The sequence below is a fragment of the Ipomoea nil genome, unplaced genomic scaffold (genome assembly GCF_001879475.1).
Source record: "Ipomoea nil cultivar Tokyo-kokei standard unplaced genomic scaffold, Asagao_1.1 scaffold0322, whole genome shotgun sequence".
Taxonomy (NCBI): domain Eukaryota; kingdom Viridiplantae; phylum Streptophyta; class Magnoliopsida; order Solanales; family Convolvulaceae; genus Ipomoea; species Ipomoea nil.
The window spans coordinates 844,270-865,582 of record NW_017616750.1 but is presented as its reverse complement, the minus strand read 5'-3'; the positions used below and the strand labels follow the sequence as shown (position 1 = coordinate 865,582).

The following is a 21,313-nucleotide window of genomic DNA, read 5'->3' as shown; positions in this document are numbered from 1 at the left end:
TATTTCCAACACAGATTGGGTCCTGAAGACCAACAATTGTATTCTTTTTCCTTTGATTGAGTTTTGATATGGTTTTCTTAATTAAATGTTTTTAACGAAGCAGCTAGTGCAACACATGAGCACACATATCATGTATTCTTTTTCTTACCAAGTTTTTTCCACTGAGTTTTTCTAGTTAGGTTCGTTTTTAACGAGACATAAGTGTGAAATAGTAATGTCAAAAGGGAAAAGTTGCAAATAAATATTTAAATAGACAAACTCTAAAAATCTTGAAGATTATGTCTTGAAGGTTTATACTTGATTTTTGGTTGTACTCTTTTCCCTTAACTAAGTTTTTCTCACTGGGTTTTCTTAGTCTAAGGTTTTTACTTTTTAATGAGGCAATCCATATAACACATGTCATGTACTCCTTTTCCCTCGATTAGGTTTTTCTCATGAGTTTCCCTATCAAGGTTTTTAATAAGGCATGGATATAGTAAGATAATGGCCAAAAGGGAGTGTTGCAATTATAACCATGATTGAAAAAATCGCTAGGCGCTTGAGGGGCGCCTAGCACCCTTTTTTTTTTATTTAATTTTTTAAGACTTGATAATTATAAACTATTTAATACTTTAATAGTTAATACTAAAATATTAAATATTAACCTAAAAAAATCTAGAGTTTGAACAATTTAGGGTTATTTTGCTCAAAAAGATGCCGTTTTGAGTGAAATAACCATTTAAAAAAAAAAAAAGGGAACAATAGCTAATCGGCCGACTAGGCGACTTAGTTGGTGCCTAGGCGATCCGTGTCTAGGCTGTGATACGCTAGGCGGCCGGCCAGCGCCTAACGCCTAAGCACCAATTAATCGGTGGCTAGGCGAGATTTTTGCAACACTAATTATAACCATTGTTGTGGCCCTTATCCTATTTCCTTGTACAATACAGTTATTCTCATGGTTGTATGTATATATACATTTGTCAGTTATGAATGAAGGGAGCAGTTCCTACTAGGAGTGTGCATAAACCGAGAAATCCGACCCACCCGCCCGACCCGAAACCCGACGGGCGAGTCCGTGGAGCGAACTGTATCCGAATACCACGCCCGATCGGATGCTACGCTACAAGACGGATGCAAGGGGTTCGGGTGGGAGGCAGTAAACGCCACCCGAACCCGTCCGAACATCCGCTAAAACCCTAGGATTTTTTTTACCCTATGTAATACGACGTCGTTTGGTTTATATATATATATATATATATATATATATATATATATATATATATATATATATATATATATATATATATATATATATATATATTACCCATTCCATTCTGCGCAGCCGAGCTCCCATTTCACTCTTCTAGACTTCTCTCAATCTCTCATCTCTCATCTCTCATTCTCTCTTTCGCTCTGGTATTTGAGACTTTGAGTCTTACTCTCTAAAACTCTGACTCTCTGAGTTCTCTCACTCTCTCAGTCTAATTCTCTCAGTTTGTTAGATACTCACAGTTGTAGTCTGGTGGAAGCCCTATTCTGAGACTCGGTGTAGCGACTAGCGACTAGTTTGGCGGAGTGGTGGAAGCCCTAGACCCTAGTCCAGTCACCGGACTCCGGTGGAACTGTGGAATGGTGGAATAGTGGATTCGAAGTCCTTTGTTCTCGAGGGATTAATTTTGAGAAACGAAGTAATTACTAAACCCTATTTACATTTTCGTTATAGATTATTGTGTATTTTTCTTATTGATTAGGGTTTCTAATTTGTTATGATTATGTGGACTGTGATACTTGTAAATCTGTTGAGAAGTTCCGGATTGCATGTCACTAGTCCTTTAAGTGTGAATTTCTGAATTCTGTGGTTAGGGTTTCTAATTTGTTATGATTATGTGGACTGTAATACTTGTAAATCTGTTGAGAAGTTCCGGATTGCATGTCACTAGTCCTTTGACTCTTTTGAGTGTGTATTTCTGAATTCTGAATTCTGTGATTAGGGTTTCTAATTTGTAACCTAATATGTGGACTCACTGGACTATGATACTTGTAAATCTGTTGAGAAGTTCTAGATTGCATGTCACTAGTCCTTTGAGTGTGAATTTCTGAATTCTGTGATTAGGGTTTCTAATTTGTAACCTAATCTGTGGTGGAAGCCATACTGCCCTAGCCCCTTGCCACTGTGGAAGTGTGGAACTGTGTGTGAAATACTGAAATCCATATAAATGTTGGCATTCTTGTGGAATCCATATAAATGTGGGAGTGTGTCATGTACTCATGTGTGACTGAAATCCATATAAATGATGAGCATATAAAGTAGCATACATCTACTTAGCTTGAATGCCTGATTATGGATTTCATTGTAAATTGTAATTTGTAAGTTGTAAGTTGTAACTGTGAAAATGTGAAATTGTAAGTTTTTGGATATGTGACCCTTAAATCATTTATGTGCAATTCTGCATACATGATGAAATGTTCAATTAACTGAATTCTGCTCGTTTAACACTTTAATTAATTGATACATGTGACAAAGCCCATTCTCTGTTGATGATTTTCAATGAGTGATTTCCCATTCTGTGTCACTGACTCACTGATACTTTCCCCTTTTTAGATGGAAAGTGTTAGTGGTCTTACTGGTGTATCTGGAACCCAACCTGAGTTGGAAGCACCAACTGTAGAGATTGTTACTCCTCTGTCTCAGCAACCTTTGCCTCCACCTGTTCCAAAGAAAAGGAAAGAGGTTGAAACCAGGTCTCCATGTTGGGATCACTTTGAAAAGATCAAAGACAGTGATGGCATTGTCATCAAAGGAAAATGTATATATTGTGCAAAAGTGTATTGCTGCGAGACCAAGAAACATGGGACTTCTTCTCTGAGGACTCACATTGTAAACTGCCTTAAAAATCCTCACTCTAAGGAGACAAGGCAGTCCCTACTTACATTCCAACCTGCACCTTCTTCTGTTGGAACTCAAAGTAGTGAAGGAACTGAAGGGGTGTTGGGTACTTGGGTGTTTGATCAAGACTTGATAAGGAGAGCCTTAGCTGAGATGATTATTTTAGATGAACTTCCTTTTAGGATTGTTGAGGGACTTTAGAAAGTTTGTTTTAGTTTGCTGTCCTAGGTTTAAAATCCCTTCAAGATGGACTATCAGTAGGGACATTTTCAAGATATTTTCTGATGAGAGGGTGAACTTGAAGAAGTTTTTTAGGACTAGCAGTCAGAGGGTAAGTATCATAACTGATACTTGGACCTCAGTCCAGAGAATAAACTACATGTGCATAACTGCACATTTCATTGATAGTGAGTGGAAGTTGCAAAAGAAAATTATTTCATTTGTTCCTATATATTCCCACAAGGGGGAAAGTATTGCAAAGGCTTTAGAGAGTTGTCTTTTGGACTGGGTCTAAAATCAGTGTTTAGTGTGACAGTAGATAATGCTTCCAGCAATGACACTGCCCTAGGATTCTTGAAGAAGAAGTTGGTCTCTTGGGGTTGTACTGTTGTTAGGTGTAAGTATTTGCACATGAGGTGCATTGCTCACATTCTTAACTTGGTGGTACAGGATGGGTTGAAAGAATGTGACAGTTCTGTTAAGAAAGTCAGGGATGCTGTTAGGTATGTGAGGAGCTCACCTGCTAGGTTGCAGAAGTTTAAATCACTAGCTGATCTAATTGGGGTGGAAGCTAAGAATTCTCTGTGTCTAGATGTCCATACAAGGTGGAATTCCACATATATGATGCCGAATACTGCATTATTGTTTCAGAAGGTATTTGAAGCCTATGATGATCATGACAGTTCATTTAAATATAATTTGGGTGGAAGTGTACCTGATTTCTTAGATTGGGAATCCATTCAATCTTTGGTTATGATTCTGAAATCTTTTTATGAAATGACTGTTAGGATTTCTGGATCATTGTATGTGACTTCTAATACCTTCTTCTCTGAGATTTCTGATTTGTCTTGCTTGTTGAAAAATATAGAGGAAGCTACAGAAGATAGTGTTAAACTGATGGGTAAAAATATGAGGGCAAAATTTGATAAGTATTGGGGTGAGCCTGAAAAAATGAATTTTTTGATATTCTATGCAAATATCTTAGACCCCAGGGACAAAATTGAATATATGCCCATTCAGTTTAACTAGTTATATGGTGAGGACAAGGGTAAAACAATGTTTGATAAGGTTATTGTTGGCCTTAAGGAGTTGTTTGAAGATTATGTTGCATGCTTCCCTGTCCAGTATGTTGAACATTCTGACAAATCTTCTCCCTCAATAACAATATCTGATTCTGTTTCTGTTGGGAGACCTCAATCATTACTGAAATCTCAGATTAAGAAGCAAAAATTGGTGAGTGGGGATTTGTCTAGGAAAAAAACTGAGTTGGAAGTGTATCTCTCTGAGGTTATTGTGGATGAGGATGATTCTTTTGACCTTCTAAGATGGTGGAAGCAGCAATCTGAAAGGTTCCCTGTCTTATCTAAAATGGCAAGGGATATTCTAGCTGTTCCAATATCAACTGTTGCTTCAGAATCAGCATTCAGTGCAAGTGGAAGGGTACTTGATGCCTTTAGGAGTTCCCTAACTCCTAGAATTGTTGAGGCATTGATGTGTGCACAGGATTGGCTAAGGTTAACCAATCAACCAATCTCTATTGAAGAAAATATTGATGATGTGGAAAGGATTGAAAAATGTATATACTTCTAACTTCCATTTTGTATCTGTTTAATTGTTTATAAACTATATTAACTATTAACTATCTGTTTAAGTTTTAATTTCCATTTTGTATTTGTACTGCAGAGTTGTGCAGCACATCCAGCACTGGAGTTGGATTGCCTACAATTCTTGTATGTTTACAGTTTACATATTTATTTTCTTTTATGAATTCTTATTCTGAATTTGTGATTACTTATTTGATTTCATAATAAATTTATGCCTCTGTATCAGTGTATCATGTATGTGTATCAAATTATCAATGATTCAAATCAATGTCCCTCATGAGGCTGGGAAGTGGGAACTGGAACTAGAAAGTGCTCATGGCTAGGTGACATTTTAAATGTTGCTGCCATTGAGCTTAGGTATCAGTATAAGTATTGACTAAATGTGACTTGTGACTTCTGACTTCTGACTCACTATACTTATAACTGTATAAATATTCATTATTGTGCAATGATGATGCTTCCACCATGTTCTCTGAATATATAGAATTGGGTTTGGTATGTTGCCTGTGAAGTGTGGTGTTTATGTCATACTCATTGAGTAGTGTTCCTCCAATCCTAACTTGATATGGAAAAAAAGCTATCTGAGCACTCTTTGAGTCTTTGCTATTTAAATATAATCCATTAATTGTTCCAGTATAAGTATTATTGTGTAATGATGATGCTTCCACCTTCTCTGAATATATAGAATTGGGTTTGGTATGTTGCCCATGAAGTGTGGTGTATATGCCATACTCATTGAGTAGTGTGCCCCCAATCCTAACTTGATATTGAAAAAAAGCTATCTAAGCACTCTTTTAGTCTTTTACAGTTTGTGTCAATCCATTGTTCCATATTGAATGGCAGTAAGTTATGAAATGTTTTGAACTTATTCTGTTTTTATGTCTTCACTTATCAGGAAGAAGAATAGACTAATAGAGACATAGAGTACTCTATATTATATAAATCATATATTCATATATTACTTTTGGAGTTTTGGATTTCTGGTTTTCTTTTGCTCAATGGCTGAAACATGAAAGCTGAATGCTGATGTGCTGATTGGAGAATGATGCTGCTGCATGCTTGCCTGCTTGGAGATTGGAGAGTGATGTTGATTGCTGAATTGTTGTCTTGTTGATTGTTATATTTTGCTATGAAGAATTGAACTTCTCATTAAAAGTTTTAAAGTTATAAGCTAATATGTAAATTTGTATGTTTTGAAGTTTCAGTTATAGCTTCTAAGTTCTAACTTGTAATTTTGTTAATTTGATTATATATTTAAAGTTTTATAAGTTTACTTATGTTATTTTTGCGGTTAAGTAGTTACTAATTACTAGTTAGGGGCTTATAGTACTTAAGTAGTTAATTAGTTAAGTGTTCCATGAATTGATTATTTGATTTGTACATTGTCATAAAACCGAAATACCAACCGGATATCCGACCGATCCGATCCTACCCGAACATACAAATAACCGAACGGATAAGTCAACAAAATAAAACGGATAGGGTAGTTAACATTGAAATCCGAAATCCGATCGGAGGACAAGTTCCGCCATCCAAACCGCCCGACCCGTCCGACTGCACACCCCCAGTTCCTACATTTTCAGTCCTCTTCTTTACTTTTACTTTCATCTCTCTTCTCTCTGCTATGTCCTTTACTGTTCTTTGCATACAATGGCTGAGAATCATCTTGAAAGATTGAATAAAAGAAGATCGATTTTACAACAACAACAACAACAACAACAACAATCACAATAATAATAATAATAATAATAATAATAATAATAATAATAATAATTATTATTATTATTATTATTATTATTATTATTATTATTATTATTATTATTATTACAAATAGTATTTTAAAATTTTAATTTTATCTTAAAAACTTTACAATATATTTTTAGAAACTTCTAAACTATTTTTACTAAATTAAACATTTAAAAAGCATTTGAAAACATTGCATAATCGAATAAAATTTTAAATTTACTTTTAGAAATAAGCCAATTATTCTTTTTTATTTTTTTTTCCTTTCAACTTTTCAGATTTTTCTTATATTTTTAAATTTATTAGTACCTTTGATATAACTTTTAAATATAAAAAGAAATTGTATATAACATTAAATTAAAATCATAAAAATATAATTGTAAATAATTTAAGTGTTTTTTTTTTTGCTCTAAAAAAAAACACCATATGTAATGGGAAGGAAGTATAACAAATTCTCAAAAAGTATAAATAGTTCTCCTGTTAAAAACCCTACTGTCAACGTAACAAGATTCAAGCTTTTCATATTGCAATTGCTGCAGAACTCAAATTCGCGCACCCACTTTCTCCGCAGTGTGTGCGTTTATCTACAACGTTTCGGAGCAGAGAAACCCTAATTGGTTCCGGGTTGTGACATGCGCCCAGTTTTTCAAAATGCCCACAAGCTGTTTGTAAGATTTCCCAAACGAAATTTCTCAGCCAGAACCTCAACATACAATGTAACTCGGAGCTCGCATTTGCAAGATCAAGTCCATTGTATTTGTGGGAATGAAGACGATAACGTAGTGTCATGGACATTGATGATTTCAAATTTCGTTAAGAGAAACCAGCCCCAGAAGGCCATTGAGCTTTTCAAGAGAATGCTTACAAGCAATCTAAAGCCCAACTATGTGACAGTTCTAAGCTCCATTCGAGCATCTTCATATATGGACTCAGACAATTTGACAATGGGGATTCACTGTTTTGCTATAAAAATGGGATTTGAATTGGAAATGCCGATTATAACAGCTCTTCTTGGTTTTTATTCTGTTTGGGACATGGAAGCTGCGTGGAAGTTGTTTCTACAGGCACCAGAGAAAGATGCAATTATGTGGAGTGCAATGATTTCAGCTTTTGTGAAGATTGGAGAGTATATTTTGGCCATTGACCTTTTTAAAGAAATGCAATTCTGTGGTGTTCTACTAAATTATGTTACCATTTTGATTATTATGCAGGCTTGTGCAAATCTTGGCAATTTGAGAATTGGGAGAGAACTTCATGGTTTTTCCATTAAAAGATCATTCACTTCCCATCTCAATATTCAGAATTCGCTTGTGGATATGTACACCAAGTGTGGGAGTTTGAAAGAGGCAATTTATGTTTTTCGACACATAGAACAGAAGGATCTTGTTTCTTGGAAAAATATTATTCTTGGGTGCGTAAAAAATCACTGCCATAGAAAAGCTTTGATATTTTTCCATGAGATGCAGTTTTGTTGCTTTGACATAGATGAAACTATCATAACGGAAGTGATTGGAGCGTCCTCCAAATTGAATGAGACAAAAGCTGGACTGGGAATTCATTGCTTTGCACTAAAGTCGGGATTTTTGAAATGTATTCCTGTCGTGACTGCACTTCTTCAAATGTATGCTAACTTTGGTAATATTGAATCATCAAGGATTTTATTTGATTCTCTCAGCCAAAAAGATATCATTGCTTGGAGTGCAATGATCTCAGCTTATGCCCAGAGCGAGCAACCCAGTAATGCTCTGGCTGTATTTAGACGGATGCAATTGGAGCATGGGAAGCCTAATGAATTTGCTTTTCATAGTTTACTACAGGCTTGTTCTTCAATGGCAGCACAAGATGTTGGAGAAACTATACATACACAAGTTATGAAACTTGGTTATACATCTAATGCATTTTTAGCATCTGGACTAATTGATATGTATTGTAAATTTGGAAGAATACACCAGGGGAAAACCATTTTTGATGAAAATCCTGACAAAGATCTCATATGTTGGAGTTCGATGATCAATGGTTATGGGATGAATGGTCATGGAAATGAGGCTCTTGAGTGTTTCTTGGACATGTTGTCTCATGGGATACAGCCAAATGATGTTGTTTTCATATCTGTCCTGTCTGCTTGTAGTCACTGTGGCCTTGAATACGAGGGTTGGAACTGGTTCCACGCAATGGAAGAGAAATATGATATTACTCCGAAACTTGCACACTATGCTTGTATGGTGGACATGCTTAGCCGTCAAGGGAACGTAGAAGAAGCTCTCGAGTTTGTGAATAAAATGCCCATTGAGCCAGATAAGCGGATATGGGGAGCTCTGCTTGCTGGATGTAGAAAAACTCATGGATCGAGTGAAATTTCTGAACTAGTTGCCAAACAGCTTATTTCTTTGGACCCAACAAACGCGAGCTATTATGTCATTCTATCAAACTTATATGCGGATCAGGGCAGATGGGATGAGGTAGAAAAGTTGAGGCAACTGATGGATGGAAAGAAGAGAAAGAAAGGGATGGGTTATAGTGTCGTCGAAGTCAATAACTCGATGCATAGAATGGAATTCTAATGAAGATCAGAGCAGGAATATATTCAGCATTCTCGTGTCATTATTGATGTTCTTCACAGATCAATTGCCCATTCCAGCTCCTAGCTAAGTGCGCCAAGACCAGGAATATATTCTATTGTGCAGAACTCACAGCTAGCATCCAGAAGATCCATGTAAAGGAAGAACTAAAAGAGTTGACAGATCGAGCAGAATGTGGTGGCCGACATTTTGGCAAGGGATCGGATGTTTGTCGCTCAAATACTATGTGGGTTGAATGGGAGGAACCCCTCCCTCTCTTTCGGATGTGTTGATGGACGACTCTTTTGGCTTGCCCCGTTGTAGGACCGTTCTGGAAGGGTGTTAGATATAAGACACTGGGCGTCATTGCCCTCCCCTTGATCCCAAAAGAAAAAAAAAAAAAAAAAAAAAAAAATCTCTACTTGCTGGGCAGGCCAGTGATTAATAGTGGCATGGCAAAGCTAGCATGTCATATGTTGCGCCTATCAATGGCTATCATTGCTCGGTGATTCTTAATCCTAAACCAGCAGCCGGCTTGCAGGTCACAACTTCTAACTCTATCAGATCCCTTGCTAATTGTTTCATTACCAAGTAGGCAAGTATTGCAGAGTTTGATTACTCTGTTGTGCCAGTTATGGTTCTGATTCCAAGCAATAACTATTACAAAATTATTATGTTTGATATTTATTTTCATTTGAAAATATAAGAATAATGAATTTTTCTATGCTGCATTTGCCTTTAATGTCTTTTTCTAAAAATGAAAAGAATGGTATCATATATATATATATATATATATATATATATATATATATATATATATATATATGGTCAGGTTCCCGTGCGCACAGTGCTTCCCATGCGGCGGTGCGGCACTCACCATTAGGTACTACAAAGTATTCGTAAATGCACTAGTAGGTGCGGTACATTTTTTTTTGTGGTGCATTTCATTGTAATGCATTTCTAAACACTATGTGATGTATTTTTACATATCTAATGGTGAATCCACACCGGCCGCACGAGAGGCGCTGTCCGCATTTGGACCTATATATATATATATATATATATATATATATAGTCATAGTCCTAGGAAATATTTCTCATTACACACACATATATTGACAAGACATAGTAATATTTGTTTTTCACTTATATCACATCCCTCTCACAATACTACAATAGTAAGTGTTAGGAGTCTATTATGTGTTGGTAGTTATATTGTATTAGGACTCTTGTTACTATTCCTCATCGTAAGGATGCTAGATGTGGTACATAAAAATAAAAATCAAGTAATAAAGTAATCGCAAAACCTTTAAGCCAAATTTATAAAAATAAGTATACGTGCAAATATATATATATATATATATATATATATATATATATATATATATAAAAGTCCCTGAATTAGTGTTTAAATTTTTTTGGGTTAATTACCAAAATGGTCCCTCGACTATAGCGAAAGTACCGACTTGGTCCTCGACTTTTTTTCTTGACCGATCAAGTCATCAACTATTCAATTTATGATCGATATTTTTTTTTTTTTGGGTATACCCAGGGTTTTCACTATCGGACACAGTGGCTAATCCCCTCGCTGAATTGTAGGCACCTCTTTTGGGTGGGACAGCTGGTCTAGAGATTTAAAGTTGCTCCATTTTCAAAGCCAAATCGAACCCTTGACATTTGGTTAAGGATGAAATTTTTATGACCGATATGGTCCTCTGTCTATTTGGGGTTAAGTCGCCATTTCTTTTGAGGGCAAAATAGTCATTTTAGTCTCCAATTTGTGGGCATTAGAGTCTTTCCCTTCACCATTTGTTGATTCTATGTCTTTTGTTGTCAACGCAACAATTTTCACGCCGAAATACAGTACAGGGCAGAGAATAGCAAACAATTCTACATCAGTCGTTGTTTCCGATGGGTTCAGAGCTGCCAACGGGAACAGACTCGGCCCCTCCGCCACCTCCGCCGCCTGCCTGCTGAGCCTGTATTGCCTAGCCCTGAGCAGCCCTTTTTCTTGGAAGTTCTCAGCGAGCAGAGTCCATATCATAACCCACAACTGTCGCCGCCAGCTCAGCAGAATGAGTCACCGGTGTCGAACCCAATCGCCTCGCAGCGCGGTCGGTCAAGAAAGTGACAATTGCGTTATCGGTTGGGATTGTCACCTTGGCAATGTTATCCGCTCTCGGATTTTGCCTCTACAATCGCCTCGATAATTCTCAAAAGCTCGTAGGCGGAGGCGGCAACAAAAAGCAAATCCCAAGCTCCCCGTTGGAAAGCCACCGTACGGAAACCGAACACCGGGCTCACCCTTCTTGAGGTCATCATCGGCGAGAAATTGTGGCGAAAGCCAAAACTCACAATCATCCAATCCTCCGCCACAGCCGCGTCACTGTGGCGGAAGCTAAAATCGCAAATTAGGGTTAGGGGGATAGGGGAGATGAGATCGATGGAATCCCAGATGCTTTCTTTGATAATCTTCTTTTAGGTCTGCCTGCTGGTCCAGAACATTGTTGAACTGGATTGCGGTGTTTAGCTGCACACGACAGTCCCGAGTTCTCCTGGCGGTGCAGACCTTGCTATGACGGCCTTTCTGGTCGGTGGAGCGGGCAATCCGATCACCGCCGCCGATTGGATGAAGAGACGAGAGTGGAACTTCTTCCTCTTAAATATGAGAATGAGATAAAAGAGTAAAAGGACTATTTTGCCCTCAAAAGAACCGGCGACTTAACCCCCAAACATACGGAGAACCATATAGGTCATAAATTGAATAGTTGATGACTTGATAGGTCAAGAAAAAAAGTCAAGGACCAAGTCGGTACTTTCGCTATAGTCGAGGGACCATTTTGATAATTAATTCAATATTTTTTAATGATTTTTAACTTGACTGATTTTGAAGGCGTGCTTTCCCTTTGAAAAATAGCATTTGTTTTTCTTCTCTTTAACATGATAAGAATGAAGAAACAGGGAGAACAACTATACTAATAAAGGCCCTGTTTGGTAAAATGGCTGTTAGCTGATTGTGTTAATTAGAGGGTATAAATAGTTGATAACATTAGTTGATTGTAGAAAAGTGTTTGGTAAATTAGCTGTTAGCTGATAGCTGTTTGGTATAAATTTTTTTTTTCAAAAAGCTAATTGAAAAATTTACTTGGAGTAGCTTTTTGAATTTTAGCCTTTTGAAGTTGCAAAAAGCTAATTAACCAAATATTTATATTGATATTTTAACTAAATCAAACAATTAATAGTGGTCAAATAAGCCAAAATTGGCCTATAGGCCAAGTTTTTACCAAGGGCCAAAATATTTTTTTTCTTAGCATGAGCAATATGCATACAGTTCCCTTTTTTCATGTAAATGATACTCCGTAATTGATCAACCAAGCATAATGAAATTTCCTCTAAAAAAACATATAAAGAATAAAGCAACTTTAATCACAATGCTATATTTCTCAAAATTTTCAGCAAGGAAATAAACAACTCTAGTACATCAAAACCAAGATCAAGAAACTGATTAAACAAATGCTATGTTTCGTACATTATTTAGATGGGTTTTAGTAATTAATTTGCATCATTTAGCATAGCACTGTATTTATTTTTAGTAAAAATCACTCCCTTCATATCTTATGTTTAGAGTTGCCAAAAAATTACTTAAAAAAAAAAAAAAAAAAAAAAAACCTGGCCTTAATAACATACATAGAGGTCTGTTTGGATCATAAATGATACAGCAGTATGAGCTAAGCTAAAGAGTATTTGATAGGAAGGGGGAAGCTCTGAATTTGGCAAGAGAGCTGAATTAGCCAAAGAAAAATGTAGAGTGTGTAAAGGCAGATGAGAGAGATGAATTTGCATTCATGAAAACAAATGTAGTAGCATTATATTGTTTTAAAGATCTGGCATGCCTTTTCCAGTTTTTGGATCATATGTCCTTTCCATGACATCTTCCAATGGAGTGTCCTTGGGACCCGCTACACAAAAGAAACACATAACTGCATTAGACCTGTTAAGAGTCCCACATTGATAACATAAGAGAGAATATATGAGTTTATAAGGTTATGGGTTAGACTAGTTAATCTTTTAGTGTGGTTTGACCCATGTCCATTATAGTTTAATTGAGTGACCCTAATTCCAATCTTAGATTAAAACCTAACTAGCTAATTGATTGGATTCACTATTATAGCTCAATGTTAGATTATAATAACAATCATGTAAACAAAACTCATCTGTGCTATGATGTATCTCACCCACCTAATTGTGAATTTAACAATCATTGTGACCGTCAACCCTTAACCCTTGCTAGTTGATACAATTCTTTCACTGAGCCAAGCAGTATCCAATAAAAAATCCCCACTCACAACCCTAACAAAAAGCAAAGGCTGGACTATATTTCAGCAGGGCCAAATGACCTGGATTTAAAGTTATGGACATACTGGATTTTCCAATGCTCCATATAGATCGACTATGGTGTTAAGTATGAGAATGAGTTGAATTGTAGCCTCTAAATGGCAGGATCTAAGACGCAATGATGTTAAAACTAAAGCAGATAGAAATATAGAATATCTTGATTACATTTCCCGTGGAGTTTAACCTTACCAACTGATGGTCTTGGTGTAGTCCTTATCTTCAAGATCTCAGGACGAGGAATAATAGAGGCAGATGCTCCAATTCCTCTAGAAACTCTTACTTTGGTGCCATCTTCCAAGTATCTGATTCCAACTTTGCATGGTTGCCTGGAAAAAGAAAACATTAGCTAACAGGACTCGATACAAAAATTTGTTAAACAGCACAACCAATGTACCATACCCCGTTACTGGATCTACAACCTGCACATTAGAGACGTGCAATGGGGCTTCAACTGTAAATATCCCACCTTCATGACCTTGCCCTTGTTTAATATGCTTCTTTACCTGAAAAAAGGGGAAATGGTTCATGTGATAAGAGACATAATAATAATAATAATAGAAGAAAGAAATACAAACATGCATTATTCCGGTAAGAAGATGGTAATGTTAGGGTTAGTGCAAAAAGTGTCTAAACTTATCTTTCTTCATGAAATCCATGTTTTATAGGAACAACAAACTAGGAAGTAGGAAGAATCAAACTACTCTAGTAATTCCTTTATCAGCTTCCTTTCTGCAATTACAATTCCGGAAAATTATATGCTTATGAAGTAAAGAGATAGATACAATAGCATATGCTTATGGGTAAATGGCTGCATAACTAACGTCGCTAATTCTTTTTATAGAGAAGGAAATTTTACTAACCAGGTTTTTGCCCTCAACAATAACACGATTCTGTGAACGAACGACATGCTTAATGATTCCCGTCTCACCTTTATCTTTGCCTCTAATTATCATAACCTGGAAATCAGTACATATTTATTTTCAGTTGCAGTCAAAGGCATGGGAAACCAAGAGAGGGTGATAAAGCAATTCTATCACTTTATTCATGAGAATTACTTACATTATCACCTCTGAGAACCTTCCAGTGATGTATGAGTTTCTGAGCAGCTTTCCAACCCATTATCTCTGGATAGCATTTTAAAATGCTGAACCATATCAGAAAAAATATGCTTAAAATATACTAGAAGCTCTTTCCCATATACCAATCTAGACTTCAAATCACAGAATGCCACCTATCCACAAACCAACATCTTACAGAGAAAATTATAATGCAAAACAAAAGCAAGTTTACTTTCATTAGTAAGATGGACATAAATGGAACCCATAAACCAAATCCAGACTGTACCAAAAAAAAATGAACTTTTACAAAGTAATAGCTTGAATATCTTTAGTTATATTTTATTTTTATTTTTCTACAATAATGGGCATGATTCAAAAGAGAATTTCAGTGGAGGGACTGCTGAGGGAAGGAGGGTTTAACCATAAACCATGAGAAGGAAGATGGGGTTTCTTAATTTTGGGATAACTGCACAAGCTGTGAATTACTTTAATCCACCTCCATCTCCCACTAATTACTATCAGTTACCCCGTCCCAGTTTCCACTAACCTATAAAATGCTCTCATGTCCATCCTCCATTTGTTTGCAAATTGCAATAGTGAATTTACATGTCTCCATAAGAAGGATTAGATAATTCTTGTCAACACTGTTTTTACTAAAAATCGTTCCCCTTCTTAAGGAGGATTCCTTCATTTGCATCCAAAAAAATCATGAAAACTACACATTCACGTTAGGTTGTATGAACCAAGTCTGCTATTCAAGATTGGCTCAAGACTCTTTCAAGCTGATCCCCCAAGCTCACAACTAGTCAAGCTTGCAAACCTACAGAGTTAAGCAATTTATTTATTTGGAATACGGAGTATTTGCTACTACTACTAAGTAATAATACTATTTTTGTTTGTTGTTATTATTATTTCCTATTTTGTTTTATTTTCATCTCTTTTCCTTACTACACTGAAAAATAGATGCAATCATATGCAGCAATCTTCACATTCCTCCTAAACTTTACATGTAATCGTGGATTCATAGTCCTCTTGAGTGCAATTACTTCAATTCACTATATAAGATTGCAACTCACCAAAAAATGCATATGCCATTGTGTTGCTTTTTTGGCAAATTTTTTCTGTGTATGTTCCGTTGCTGAACATATTCTTTTCCATTGCAGTATGCATATATATTATATATACATACTATACAAAAAGAATGTACTCTTCTAATTGCAGTGTGTGTATATGAGTTTGTTTGTTTCATTATTTTGTGTTAATGGTTTGAGTTAGTATGTTATTTTATATGTAGTAAGACCGTAAGAGTATATTGGAGATTAAAAAAAAATCTTAGGAAAGTTTAAACAAATCAAGTGTTAGAAATAACTTCTCCTGTAATTTATTTGTTATGATTCCAGGGTAAACATGTTAATTAATTTTCCTAACAAAATTATTCCCAGCAAATATTTTCTCAAGAATTTAATTGACGGGAAAGCAACAAACAACCTTTAAAAGCATAATATACATAAACTATTATGCGTGTGAACTATAAAAATAGGCTCTAATTCTTTCAAATAAAATAAAATAAAGAAAAGAAAAGGTGAATTGAACTCAAGCTCTAGCTAATCAATTCGGATCAGTCAAGCTCTAGCTGAGCTCCAAGGTTAGTTACTTTGGTTCAAGCTCAAATACACCAATAATCGAAGTACCCTCTTGCATCGTCTCTTCAATGAGCTGCTTCTATGCTTCCTTAATGTTGAATATGAGGAAACCTTTGTATCATTCCTAGTAAGAGTGGTCTTAGTTTCCTATTCTTATTAGGGTTGGTTTAGTCCTCGTGTCCCTATAAATACAGGATCCTTACATATAGAAGTATAGAGTACACAGAGACACAATCTATTGTAATCTTTGTTATTCTTCACCCGCCAGGCCTTTCAATCCCTCAATTTCAACACTTAATGAATATTGGCCTCCAAACTCAAGATATTTATAGCAGGAAATTTATGGGAAAAGAGGCATTTTTGCAAAGGAAACAAACAGCTTTTGCAAATATAAATGAAAAATATACAAACCAACATACGATAGTAAAAGCAAAAACTAAATGCTGTAATAAATTGAAATAGAAAATCAAAATCAGAAAACAACATTTGCGCATTTATCTAAACACAAATTAGATGGGGATAAAAACTTCCAAGCTACTCGATGAACTGAGTCAGACAAACAATATTCCGAAAAATAAAAACAATTAATATCAGTTTGCTTACTGGCAAGAAATTAAGTACCTGAGGATCCAAGCAGAGCTAGCGAACAAATAGGCTGTGGGAATGGTGAAAGATTCCGGCGACTGGAGAAGATGGAAGGAGATTGGACTGTGGGCATGTGGCGAGGCTATTGTTTCAAACGGTGTCGTTTCATGTTTGATATATTTGATACTACTAATTCACCGGCGCTATGCACGGCAAAAAATTATGTTATTATAAATATAAATAAAAAATTGAAAAACTAAAATATTTTAAATTGTTTAATATAATAATATTTTTGAGCCTCCATTGGTCAAGTATTTATTATTTTTATAGAATACAAAATTACAATTAAAATTAAAATTAAAATTTTGTATGCTTAATATAATCTCTAATTATGTGCATATTCAAATAAACTTATAGAGAGAATTTACATAATTACATTTATTTATTCTTAATTGTATTTCATCTATATTATAATTTTCACAATACGAATAATAACTAAGATAATTACATTTGGAAGGTAAATTTCAAATTTTGTATGAGTAAATTTAAACTCTAATTGAACACATTTTTATATGATTATATAGAGTTAATACCCAAAATGGTCCTCTGACTATTAGTTAATACTCGATTTTGTCCCAAAGTATTAAACGTACTCAATTTAGCCTCTTACTTTTAAAATTACACCCAATATAGTCTCCCGTTACAATTGCGGTCAAACCACTGTTATTTTGAGGGCATAAACGTCCTTTTAGTGAGACAAACCTGTTTCTTCCTACACAACCCTCAGCAACTACTCCATCGCCAAAAACAAACAAGAACAACCCCTCATCTTCTTCAACATTCTCGCCCTCTTTCCTCTTCGTCTCTCCCTTCTCGCCCTCCTTCCTCTTCGTAGTCAGCGGCAGCAGCAGATCGACGATCGGCGATAGGGGCGTGTTCCGGCGACCTTCTAGCGTAGCATACCTTCCCTCCGACGAGTTCCGGCGTAGCCAGGTGGTGGTTCGGCGGCTTAGCAATGGCGAGCAGCAAGATGCGACACCCTCATCTGTTTCCAGAAACTAGTTGGGTTGGGCTATCGCTTTGCACAGTGGCGCCGGTGACATTCTCCAGGATCTCCCTCAAGAATGCCGCCAGCCTAGAGAGGCCGCCCTCCACCACTGCTTAGAGATTGGCGTTGCCGCCGTCAATGTTTTCTTAATTATTTTGCCCAAATTTCAACTCAAATTATACATAGATAAATATCATCTTCTAGAAAATTCAAAAAAAAAAAATTATTGTGAATTCTACTATTCTATGTGTTTGGCTGAAGTCCGTAAAGAGCAAAGTCTAATATCAATTGAGATTTCTCCTACATGTCTGTTTTTGGTTGTCGAAATTAGAAGATAGATCCATTTCTATGGGAGAGAGAGGTTTCATTAAGCATCAATCTCTTCTTTCATGAAACAATGCTTATCTTTTTTGTCAAAACAGATACTACATAGGCATTTGGTACAGCAAGATACCAACTAAGGATGTGGTATGGGTTGCTAATAGAGAAACTCCGCTAAAATACACTTCTGGCAAGCTGATGCTCAAACACAATGGGATCCTAGTACTTCTAAATGGTAGCAATGAAGAAATCTGGTCATCAAATTCATCAACATCCTTGAAAAATCCAGTGGTCAGACCTTTTGGACACTGGAAACTTGTTCTGTCTTCACGTTTTGATGAAGATGATGAAGATGATGAAGAAATCTCCACTAAAATGATGCTTATGCCCTTCAAAATAACGGTGGATAGATGGAAATTGTAATGGAGGACCACATTGGGTGTGATTTTAAAAGTAAGAGGACTAAATTGAGTACGTTTAATACTTTGGGACAAAATCGAATATTAGCTAATAATCCGAGGACCATTTTCGTATTAACTCGATTATATAATATATAGCTATTTTATTTTTCAAAAGTGCATTTTTTATATGATTATATAATATATAGCTATTTTATTTTTCAAATGTTGTGTTTTTTTTTATATAATAAAGGGTGTTGTGGCATTAATTGTAACATTAATTACTTCCCAAACGATATAGCTTTATTATAGTTAAGATTATCCACTTATATTTTAGTTGCATAATATAACTAGTTCTTTTACGCGCTTTGCGTGAATGGAATAATGCCTAATAATTATTTTTAAATAAGTATTTTAAAATATATCAATTTAATATTATATTGGGGATGTTCATGCATAGGTAAATAAATTAAATGTTAAATTTTTTTTATTTAAACCGGTAATTTAAAGTATATAAATGCAAGATAATATATGAGAGATTGATTATATTGTCACTAAAATATATATTTGCAACTTTGTAATAACGCTAGTCTAAAAACGATAGTCTAAATAAATACTACTTTTGGTTTAAATTTCTCTAATTCTTCTTAATTCTCTTTTGGGTAGCATTGTCATTGTCTTCATCTTCAGTACATGTCTTTTTTTTTTCTTTTTTTTTTATTGGTAGTGTGTCATGTGCAATTGGGTTACTGGTAGATGGATTCGTCATGCAATGAGATTATGGTGTAGGAAACTTTAGATTTGCCTTGTTGTGTATATAATGAGATCTTAGTTGTACTATTAACTCTTTATTTTACAAGCACCCATTAATATTTGGTAGTTGTAGTTTTTCCTTTAATGTTTCACGCGTTGTGAGATGTGTGTCGTGGGTTATCATGTGAAAGTAGTTAATAAAATATTAATATTTATATAGAAAAAATTTCAATTTTGGTCCATTGACTATTGGAGTTGTGTTAATTGCAACACTTGACTTTCAAAAATGCTAATTTAGTACCATGACTATGCAATTTCTATCAATTTTGGTCACGCCGGCCAAATTGCCGGCCAAATCTCACCGGAAAATGTAATAAGTCAAATAATAAGGGTATTTTAATCATTTTACCCATTTTCTTTCTTTTCCGATGGGAACCTCCATTTCCGGCGATCGGCGACGTTCTTCTCCACCTGTTCGGCCTGCTGTGTTTGAATAAAAATGGCGTCATGTTCCACCTGTTCGGCCTGCCAAGGGATGGCAAGGATTTAGATCTAGTGGGGGAATCAACTTAGATCTAGGCAAGGATTTAGATCTAGATCGGGTTCCCAAGAGGGGGCATTAATATACAGACCCTGTGAGAGATTGGCAATGCCCTCTTGTAAGTAAATTGATTGATTGAAGTGATGAAATGGGATTTTGCACCATTCCCTCCAGAGAGTGGTGTGGATGAGCCTGATGCAGCAAGAGGACTTGATATTGGTGATGGGGACATCCTTCCATTTAGGTGTTGAGGTGACCTTGGATGTAAAAGAGGGCTCCCAATCGGATGAGAACCTCCATTTCCGGCGACCGACGACTTCTCCAATTCTCTTAAAACGGCCGGAAAAGAGAAAATAAACCAATATTCCCTATTACTTCTCCCTCTAAAACACTCTGACTTCTCCAAATCCCCAGCTTCCACAAAATTGAAACAACATAGCTCTCATCTAAAAGACTCATAAAGCTCGCCACCACAGCGCCATGGAAGCGAGAACAAATCTCCAGCTCAAACCAGAGTCGCCATCTCCACCGGCCCTCTTTCGGTGTGGTTAAAGCAAATGAATCATCATCGAACATCAGCTAGAAAGAAAATTAATGGTCTAACAATTACATTAAAAAAAATGTGAAACCTACGAGAAAACGCAAGAATCCACGAAAAATGAATACGATCTGCGTGTCCATAGGTATAAATAAAACGGATTTGATTTCGGATCGTTTCGTATCTCCTCTGCTACTGCTGGTCTGAATCGGAGGAGAACGTCGCCGGTCGCCGGAAATGGAGGTTCCCATCGGAGAATAAAGAAAATGGATAAAATGACTAAAATATCCTCATTATTTGACCTATTAATTTTTTTCGGTGGGATTTGGCCGGCAATTTGGTCGGCGTGACCAAAATTGATAGAAATTGCATAGTCAAGGTACTAAATTAGCATTTTTGAAAGTCAAGTGTTGCAATTAACACAACTCCAATAGTCAGTGGACCAAAATTGAAATTTTCTCTATTTATATATAACATATTTTGTATTATAAATTTGATATTTAATTACAAGATAATGTAAAAAGAAGACAATGGACAATATAGTAATATAATAAATTTGAAGGTAATGAATCTTTGAATTATAGAAAATAAAGATAATATAAATAATGAAATTATATTTCTTTTAAAAAATTTTATAATGAATAGTTTTTTAAATAAAAGCATTATAGACATCTAATTCTAAATTAATTAAATGCATATGAATTATTTTTTTGTTGTAGCTACTAATTTATTTAATTTAATAAGAGTAATAAATTGGCGTACATACTTTTCATCAACAATAATGAAATCATTATTTTTTTTTTTAATTTACATTTGTTGTTGAGACATATTCTTTTAGGAGTTTGTCAATGACAATTGTTACAATTACTGTCAATAGAGGATGGTAATAAATAATTCAAAATATATAGTTACAATAGATATTGTTATAATGATATAGTAAAAATTAACTTACAAATTTGAAATTTTCATTCTTTGATAAAATTCTCATATGTAGACTTGTTCAATTGGAGCCAGTAGGATGTCAACATTGTCAATTCTTTGGA

General features: G+C 35.5%; 2 protein-coding genes across 5 annotated transcripts; one reads left to right on the top strand and one right to left on the bottom strand.

Moving 5' to 3' along the window:
- The first annotated feature begins 6,889 nt into the window (after positions 1 to 6,889).
- LOC109171640 (pentatricopeptide repeat-containing protein At4g33990-like) lies at positions 6,890 to 9,115 on the top strand. The gene has a single exon (XM_019320709.1). It carries the CDS (start codon positions 7,065 to 7,067, stop codon positions 8,991 to 8,993), a length of 1,929 nt encoding a protein of 642 aa, XP_019176254.1. The 5' UTR covers positions 6,890 to 7,064; the 3' UTR covers positions 8,994 to 9,115.
- Positions 9,116 to 12,647: 3,532 nt separating this feature from the next.
- On the bottom strand, positions 12,648 to 16,819 carry LOC109171641 (50S ribosomal protein L24-like). Of its 4 annotated transcripts, XM_019320711.1 has the most exons (7): positions 16,708 to 16,819; positions 14,445 to 14,509; positions 14,246 to 14,341; positions 13,785 to 13,888; positions 13,575 to 13,711; positions 12,829 to 12,949; positions 12,648 to 12,779 (listed from the first exon to the last, which is right to left on the bottom strand). In XM_019320711.1, exons 1-6 carry the CDS (start codon positions 16,802 to 16,804, stop codon positions 12,867 to 12,869), a joined length of 582 nt encoding a protein of 193 aa, XP_019176256.1. In that variant the 5' UTR covers positions 16,805 to 16,819; the 3' UTR covers positions 12,648 to 12,779; positions 12,829 to 12,866. The 4 variants fall into 4 exon arrangements, with proteins under 4 accessions (XP_019176256.1, XP_019176255.1, XP_019176258.1 ...); XM_019320710.1 differs by having other exon boundaries at positions 12,648 to 12,949; XM_019320713.1 differs by having other exon boundaries at positions 12,648 to 12,949; positions 16,690 to 16,794.
- Between the last annotated feature and the right edge of the window lie 4,494 nt (positions 16,820 to 21,313).